An 8,354-nucleotide genomic window follows, 5' to 3' on the forward strand; every position below is an offset into this window, starting at 1 on the left:
TGGCACTGGGCACTGCAGGGATCCCGGCTGGGCACTGCAGGGATCCCGGCCGGGCACTGGGCACTGCAGAGATCCCGGCACTGGGCACTGCAGAGATCCCTGGCACTGGGCACTGCAGAGATCCCGGCACTGGGCACTGCAGAGATCCAGGCACTGGGCACTGCAGAGATCCCTGGCACTGGGCACTGCAGAGATCCCGGCCGGGCACTGGGCACTGCAGAGATCCCGGCCGGGCACTGGGCACTGCAGAGATCCCGGCCGGGCACTGGGCACTGCAGAGATCCCGGCCCTGGGCACTGCAGGGATCCCGGCCGGGCACTGGGCACTGCAGAGATCCAGGCACTGGGCACTGCAGAGATCCCGGCACTGGGCACTGCAGGGATCCCGGCCGGGCACTGGGCACTGCAGAGATCCAGGCACTGGGCACTGCAGAGATCCAGGCACTGGGCACTGGGCACTGCAGAGATCCCGGCCGGGCACTGGGCACTGCAGAGATCCCTGGCACTGGGCACTGCAGAGATCCCTGGCACTGGGCACTGCAGAGATCCAGGCACTGGGCACTGGGCACTGCAGAGATCCCGGCCGGGCACTGGGCACTGCAGAGATCCCGGCACTGGGCACTGCAGAGATCCAGGCACTGGGCACTGCAGGGATCCCGGCCGGGCACTGGGCACTGCAGAGATCCCGGCACTGGGCACTGCAGGGATCCCGGCCGGGCACTGGGCACTGCAGAGATCCAGGCACTGGGCACTGCAGAGATCCCGGCACTGGGCACTGCAGAGATCCCGGCACTGGGCACTGGGCACTGCAGAGATCCCGGCACTGGGCACTGCAGAGATCCCTGGCACTGGGCACTGCAGAGATCCCGGCACTGGGCACTGCAGAGATCCCTGGCACTGGGCACTGCAGAGATCCCGGCACTGGGCACTGCAGAGGGCAGCGGGGGAGTTGCAGGCTGGCACCCCCGTCGCCTGGCCGCGGATTTGGGCAGGTCCGCGGCCGCGCTGGGCGCTGCGGGGGGGCGGGGCTGGGGCCCGGCCGGCCCCGGGGCGGAGCGGGCGGCGGAAGGGCCGCCCCGCTCCCAGGGAGCCGCGGAGGAGCCGCAGCCGGCGCCCAGCATGGCAGCCTGCAGGAACATCGTCATCTTCGGGGCCACCGGCATGACCGGGCTGGCCACCCTGGCGCAGGCCGTGGACGCGGGTGAGAGGGGCCGGGGGCTCACAGCCGCGAGGGGGGCGCAAGGGGGGGACGCTCGACCCGGGGCGGGGGGCAGCCGGCTGGCGGGAGAATGCCCCCGGGGTGTGTGCCCCCCCGCGGCATGTCGCCCCCCAGGAGAGCCGGCCTGGGGTGGCCGAGCCGGGTCCGGGGGCCTGGTTCTCCAGGCACCTGCTGGCCAGTCCGGAGCCCGCCCTGCCGCTCGCTGCCCGTGTCACGGCTGGCGGCAGCTTCCTCCCCCGCGCACCGCGGAGCAGGGTCCCGCTGGGCCCTTCCCACCGGCAGCTGTCGGGGGCCGGGGCCTGATCTCGCCCGATGTGTGGCAGCGCCCGGCCCGAGGGGCCCTGGGCTGGCCGGGGTCTGGGGGCGCCCGGCCCGAGGGGTCCTGGTCTGGCCGGGGTCTGGGCTGCGCTGGACCGAGGGGCCCTGGTCTGGCCGGGGTCTGGGGGCGCCCGGCCCGAGGGGCCCTGGGCTGGCCGGGGTCTGGGGGCGCCCGGCCCGAGGGGCCCTGGGCTGGCCGGGGTCTGGGCTGCGCTGGACCGAGGGGCCCTGGGCTGGCCGGGGTCTGGGCTGCGCTGGACCGAGGGGCCCTGGTCTGGCCGGGGTCTGGGGGCGCCCGGCCCGAGGGGCCCTGGGCTGGCCGGGGTCTGGGGGCGCCCGGCCCGAGGGGCCCTGGGCTGGCCGGGGTCTGGGCTGCGCTGGACCGACGGGTCCTGGGCTGGCCGGGTGCGCTCACATTAAGCCCGTGGGCAGTTCGGGGGCTGAGTTTCCCCAGGCTGGGGCAAAGTCCGTCGCGGGCGCAGGAGGCGATTGCAGCCCCTCTGGCTCTAAGTGGGTGGGGAGGCGTCTGTGGGCCGGAGATAAGCCGGAGGCAGGTCTCAAACAGCTGCAGAGGCCCAGCCCAACGGGCAGGGCTGGCCCCAAGGCAGTGTGTGTAAAACCGCGCTGGCACCGTGCCCGCGCTGGTGTGGAGGGTCCCACCGCTGCACACGCTGGGCAGGCCGGCCGGGGAGGGCCTGAGTGTAGGAAGCGCTGGGCTCAGCCCTGCGGAGACAGGGGCATGTCCCGTCACTGTGTGACTCGGTTTCCCCAGCTGCAGGGCAGGGAGGGTGGCACCGAGCCGGCAGGGAGAAGCTGCTGAGAAAGGGGCCGAGAACCACAGCCCGTGCGCCTCCCAGAGGGGTGCCCCGTCCCCTTACGCCACTGACAGAGAGGGAGAGGAGGGCGGCTGGGCACCGGGGCGCATTGCTGGGGTCTTATGTTCCCTTCTGGCCTGGCGTGGCCCCTTTCTGCCTGTGATCCACAGCAGGGCCAGGCTGCGCCTCGGACATCCCTGCACCAAGCAGCGAGGGCTCCTTCAGCCTTTATCCACTTGTTGGATAAAGGGCCATGTGGTGCGAGGACTGGGGCTGTATCAGGCCAGCTGTTACTGCTCCAGAAACCAGACCCCGGCCGAGATCAGGGCCCCGTCGGGCCGGGCGCCCCCCAGACCCCGGCCGAGATCAGGGCCCCGTCGGGCCGGGCGCCCCCCAGACCCCGGCCGAGATCAGGGCCCCGTCGGACCAGGCGCCCCCCAGACCCCGGCCGAGATCAGGGCCCGTCGGGCCGGGCGCCCCCCAGACCCCGGCCGAGATCAGGGCCCCGTCGGGCCGGGCGCCCCCCAGACCCCGGCCGAGATCAGGGCTCGCGCTCACCTGGGCACACAGGAGCCTGCCAGGCTGGGTTTCCCCACTAGGCCACGCTACTCCCCCAGGGGCAGCCCGGAGTCAGAACTTGCTCCCCCTGGAGCTCAGCCGCCCTGGAGCAGGGCCAAGAGCTGCGGGTGGCTGAGCTGAGACTCCAGGCTGGTGATCTTGCTGAGTCATGGTGCCCTGCCCCCCCCATGCTGACTCACTGCCCTGGGCAGGGAGGGGGTGGGGACGGAGCAGAGGGAGCAGAGCCTGCTCCTGCTGTTCTCAGGCCTGGCTCTCTGAGGGGGGAGTCCAGCCCTGTGCTGCCCCGTGTGCTGCCCCCGCCCGGCTGCTCCAAGTCCCGCCCTGCCGGCTCCGGCTCTGGGCTGCAGGGACTAGTCCCGTGCAGCGAGCCCAGCCCGGCGTGAGCTTCTCAACGTCCCCCCTGCCCTCCCTCCGCGTGGGATGTGGCCAGGCTGAGGCCACACGGCAGCCGAGAACCCAGGCGACCTGGCCTGGCTCCCACCACTAGACTGCACTGCCTGTGGCCCAGACTGCTCCCCCGCAGGGCCCACCCACCAGCTTCCTCTCCTGCTCACAGGCTACCAGGTGACGGTGCTGGTGCGGGACCCTGCGCGGCTGCCCCCGGAGCACCGGCCGGCGCGGGTCGTCGTGGGCGACGTGCTGAACCCACAGGATGTGGACAAGGCGATTGAGGGGCAGCACGCCGTCATCATCATCCTGGGGACCCGCAATGACCTGAGTATGACTGCGGCCCTGGGACGGCCCCCTGCTCGAAACCCCCCCCCCCCCGCTTGGAACCTTCCCGCTCGAAACCCCTCACTTAGATCCTGTACTTAGAACACCCCCCGCTCAGAACCTCCCGCTTGGAACCTTCCCACTCGGAACCCCTCACTTAGATCCTGTACTTAGAACACCCCCCGCTCAGAACCCCCCGCTTGGAACCTTCCCGCTCGGAACCCCTCACTTAGATCCCGTACTTAGAACACCCCCCGCTCAGAACCCCCCCTTGGAACCTTCCCGCTCGGAACCCCTCACTTAGATCCTGTACTTAGAACACCCCCCGCTCAGAAGCCCCCACTCGGAACCTTCCCGCTCGGAACCCCTCACTTAGATCCTGTACTTAGAACACCCCCCGCTCAGAACCCCCCCTTGGAACCTTCCCGCTCGGAACCCCTCACTTAGATCCTGTACTTAGAACACCCCCCGCTTGGAACCTTCCTGCTCACAACCCCTCACTTAGATCCTGTACTTAGAACACCCCCCGCTCAGAACCCCCCACTTGGAACCTTCCTGCTCAAAACCCCTCACTTAGATCCTGTACTTAGAACACCCCCCGCTTGGAACCTTCCTGCTCGGAACCCCTCACTTAGATCCTGTACTTAGAACACCCCCGCTCAGAACCCCCCGCTTGGAACCTTCCCGCTCGGAACCCCTCACTTAGATCCTGTACTTAGAACACCCCCCGCTCAGAACCCCCCGCTTGGAATCTTCCAGCTCGGAACCCCTCACTTAGACCCTGTACTTAAAACACCCCCCCACTCAGAACCCCCCGCTTGGAACCTTCCTGCTCAAAACCCCTCACTTGGAACTCCCCACCCCCTGCTCAGAACCCCCTCCCCACTTGGACCACCTCCCACTTGGGCCCCCATTGCTCGGGCCCACCTGCTCAGAACGGAACCCCCCTGCCACTCAGAACCTCCCCACTCAGGCCCCACCACTTGGAACCCCTCTGCTCGGGAACCTCCCCCACTCAGAATCCCCTCTCTCAGAACCCCGCCACTCAGAGCCCCTGTCTGGCCCCCCAGTACAGGCCTTGCTGCTTGTGGCCCCCACCACTTAGAACCCCCTATTTAATCCCAAAGGACGAGGCCCCTGCCACTTGGAAGGCCCCCCCATTTGGCCCCTTGTCACTCAGGACCCCCGCCACTAGGAACCCCCACTACTTGGCCCCCAGCCAGAGGGGCCCCTGCCACTTGGGGATCCCCCCACCTTGTCCCCCTGGGGATGGGGACCCCTCTTGCTCAGCCCCCCAGGGGATGAGGATTCCCACTGCTCGGCCTCCCTGGGGCAGAGACTTTTACTACTTAGCGCCCCCCCCTCCACTGTCCCACTCCTCCTGCCTGTCCACCCCTGCACCCTCCGACCCACCTGCTCCTCCCACCCCCCCACCCGCCAGCCCCACAGCCCCTCTGCTCTCTGCCTTCCAGGCCCCACCACCATGATGTCGGAGGGCACCCGGAACATCGTGGAGGCCATGAAAGCGCACGGGATCCGGAAGGTGATCGTCTGCCTGTCTGGTGAGTCTGGCTGCCCTGACCCCCGGGAAATGCCGCGCTGGGTCGCTGGGCCGGAGCCCCGGCCAGGGTGTTGTGCTTAAAAGAAGCACCTGGGATCTTCTTCAGAGGGATAAGGCAACACGCCATACATAGATCAATCAAGACTTATCACATACATATGATATATATCACACACACACACACACACACACACACACACCCCTCTTGTTGTTCTTACCAAGGAGTTGCTCCCCTTAACTGCACTGGCCAGGTGAGTTAGATGGGGGAGGGGTGGAGCCGGGCTTCTGCCGATCCGGATCGATGCTCCGATGGTGACAAGACGAGAGCCGGGGTCCTTTGCAAGCACCCTCCCTTTTCTAGCAGCTTCCCTCTCCTGCAAGTCTATCCCAGATTCAAAATGTGGGTCTGGGTCCGTTTTCCTTAGTGCTGCTGCTCTCTGGGTGTTGTTCAGATGCTGTCCAGAGAGGGGGTTTTCCAAAGAAGGTGCCGGCTTCTAACCCCCAAGGCCGACAATAGGTCTGCTCTTCTTTCTTGAGTGCACTTGACAAGTTTTCTTGTCCTTGGGTCTGGGCCCCCCTCCCCCCCGCTCTTCAACTGGTGTAGCTGTCCGGAGGTGCTTGGCTTCCAAGCCTTCCTCATTCACTCCTCATTCATTCAACGGGGCAATTGATTAGAGTGGGGGGTGGATCTTACTCTACTCCTGGCAAACAGACATTTTTACCACTTTAACTACATACCCGGTTTTCTACAGGTTTTCTGGATAGGGCTCTACTACCAAGTTACAAGGTTCTGCGGAGAGGCACAATGCCAAGTCATATACTTAGATTTAGCTACAAGGGCTCCGGGTTGTGCTAGGGGCAATCCTGTTCCAGCCCCGGATTCACGGAACACTGGCTCCCAGCCCTCCCCCCGCAGGTCTAACCACTAGTCCCCACTCCCCTCCAGGTGTGCTGGCTTTGTGCTTCCTGCCCCTTTCTGACTCTCCCCGCAGCTGTCCTGGACATGGCTTCGTAGCTCAGCCCAGCATGGGGTGGGGGGGAGATCTGGCCTCTCCCCAGCAGCTGTCTAATGACGCCAGGGCACCCCACACATCTTCGGGGGTGGGGGGCAGGCCCTCTTCCTTCCTGCCAGTATTAATCCCTTCCCCTTGGGACCAGGATTCCCAAGGGCCAGGTGCTGCGGCGGGGTCCGTGGGCCGACATCTGCTGCCCCAGCGTAAGGTGCCCCGGGCTGGGAAGACCTGCCCCTTGCTCGTCCCTGGGCCCCCGGGTTCCCTGCCTGGAGCTGGGTTCAGTGCAGCTCCTGTCTAGGCCAAGGCCCTGCCCGCACGGCGCAGCCAGCTGTGCCTCTCCGCGGGCCAGTGGAGCACACGTGGGTTTACTGCGGCTCCCGGATTCAGCCCGGCGTAGGCTCGCTGGAGGCATCGGACAGGCCGCCAGCCCTCGCTCCCTTGGGGGAGGGGTTCCCAGGCCCATGCTTGTTTTAGTCGGCTTCCTCCGCGCTGCCCCACACTCGCACTGCCCCTTCTCCAAACCCCCAAACGCTCCTCCCCCCAGGTAGCCCCCCCTTGCTTTGTTCACACCCCTTCCCCAGGCCAGGTGAGAAGTGGCTAGTCATGGTCCAGGTGCACTGCCCCCCCCCCCACCCGGCAGTGCTTACAGACACCGGCCAGTAGGGGTCACCCCCAGCCCAACACGGCCACCAGTGTCTGCCCACCCAGAGTGGACCCCGGGACACGAGTGTACAGCCCCGCCCACTACGTCACAGCCTCCCAGTGCGGTGACCCCCCCCCCCTCCGCTGGGGGCACAGTGGGAGACGGAGATAGAACCCAGGAGTCCTGGCTGCTAGGCCCCCCAGCTCTAACCACTAGACCCCACTCTCCTCCTGGCTTTGATGCGGGTGGCGATGGGAGCCTTGTCCTGACTCTCCCGGCAGCTTTCCTGATGTGGGATTTGAAGAAGGTGCCGCCCAAGCTGCTGCCGGTGACGGAGGACCACATCCGCATGCACCAGATCCTGCAGGAGTCGGGGCTGGACTGCGTCTCCGTCATGCCGCCCCACATCGCCGGTGGGTAGCGGGCGCCCACCCGGGTGGGACGGGGTGGGGGCTCCCTCCCGCTCATGGGGGCAGTGGACGGGGTCCCGGTAGGAGGGCTGGCGCGGGAGGAGTTGGAGGGGCTCAGAGCGGGGCCCTGTTTCATGTCTCACCCCAGATGGGCGAGCCGGGGCCTGGTGTGGAAGGGGCAGTGGGGCCTAGTGGTGGGAGGCACGGGGCTGGTCCCACCCACCCGTCTCTCCCCGCCTGCCAGACGACCAGCCGCTGACCGGGGACTACACGGTGACGGTGAACACGTCCGGCGGCGCCCGGGTCATCTCCAAGCACGACCTCGGCCACTTCTTCCTCAAGTGCCTCACCACCTCGGAGTACAACGGCAAGAACGTCTACCTCTCCCGCAACTACCCCAAGGTGTGAGGCCGGCGGCTGCCCCCCGGGATCGGGGCCAGTGGGCCGAGTCCGGATTCTCCTCGCTCCCCCGCTGCTCTGCACCCCGACAGTCCTCCGGCTGTGGAGCCACTTTGCGGCCGAGCCAGCCCCTCTCTCTTCCCCCCTCAGCTGAGCCCAGCCCCCCTCTTCCCCCCCCCCCCCCCCGCGAGCCCAGGCCTTGGGCTGCGTGTGCGGCTCGCCCCGGGTTGTGTCTCCCGGTGGCAGGGTCCAGTAAAGTGCCTATTTTCTCAGCCTGGCTCCAGCCGGTCTCTGCTCCCTCGGGGGGAGGGGGGGCTGGCCTGTGGGGCTCCCGGCCTCCAGATCGCAGGGTGGCCCGGGGCAGGCAATGAGCCACGAGGGCCAGAGGCAAAGATTTAAACCACAGCAGGGAATTTGGAAGAAGATGGTGGCACCTCCAGGGCGGCCGGGCAGAACCCCCCCCCCCCCAGACTATAGGACAGCATTCTCCCCCCCAGGCTGCAGGGTAAATCCCGTGGCCCCGCGGGGCAGGCTGGGCAGCTGACGAGGTAAGGGCCCATCCAGCGAGGAACCCACTGGCCCGCTGAGAACGATGGGCACTGCTGGGGGCTGAGCGGCAGCGCGGCCCAGTGGTTAGATTACAGTGCTTCCGAATTCTTCACCTCAGGCCAGGGCCCGCCCTGC

At 67.3% G+C, this 8,354-nt stretch overlaps 1 protein-coding gene across 1 annotated transcript; it reads left to right on the forward strand.

The window, feature by feature from the left end:
* The first annotated feature begins 1,042 nt into the window (after positions 1–1,042).
* Positions 1,043–7,942, forward strand: BLVRB (biliverdin reductase B). The gene is made up of 5 exons (XM_075915574.2): positions 1,043–1,200; positions 3,487–3,648; positions 5,117–5,206; positions 7,143–7,274; positions 7,516–7,942. Exons 1-5 carry the CDS (start codon positions 1,119–1,121, stop codon positions 7,677–7,679), a joined length of 630 nt encoding a protein of 209 aa, XP_075771689.2. The 5' UTR covers positions 1,043–1,118; the 3' UTR covers positions 7,680–7,942.
* Positions 7,943–8,354: the final 412 nt, after the last annotated feature.

This window comes from Pelodiscus sinensis, chromosome 18 (genome assembly GCF_052426305.1).
Source record: "Pelodiscus sinensis isolate ZL-2025 chromosome 18, ASM5242630v1, whole genome shotgun sequence".
Lineage (NCBI taxonomy): Eukaryota > Metazoa > Chordata > Testudines > Trionychidae > Pelodiscus > Pelodiscus sinensis.

Coding starts and splice junctions, on each gene's coding strand:
- BLVRB (XM_075915574.2), top strand. CDS start 1,119: ATGGCAGCCTGCAGGAACATCGTCATCTTCGGGGCCACCGGCATGACC. Junction 1,201..3,486: donor GGCGCAGGCCGTGGACGCGG/GTGAGAGGGGCC, acceptor TCCTGCTCACAG/GCTACCAGGTGACGGTGCTG. Junction 5,207..7,142: donor GGTGATCGTCTGCCTGTCTG/GTGAGTCTGGCT, acceptor CTCTCCCGGCAG/CTTTCCTGATGTGGGATTTG.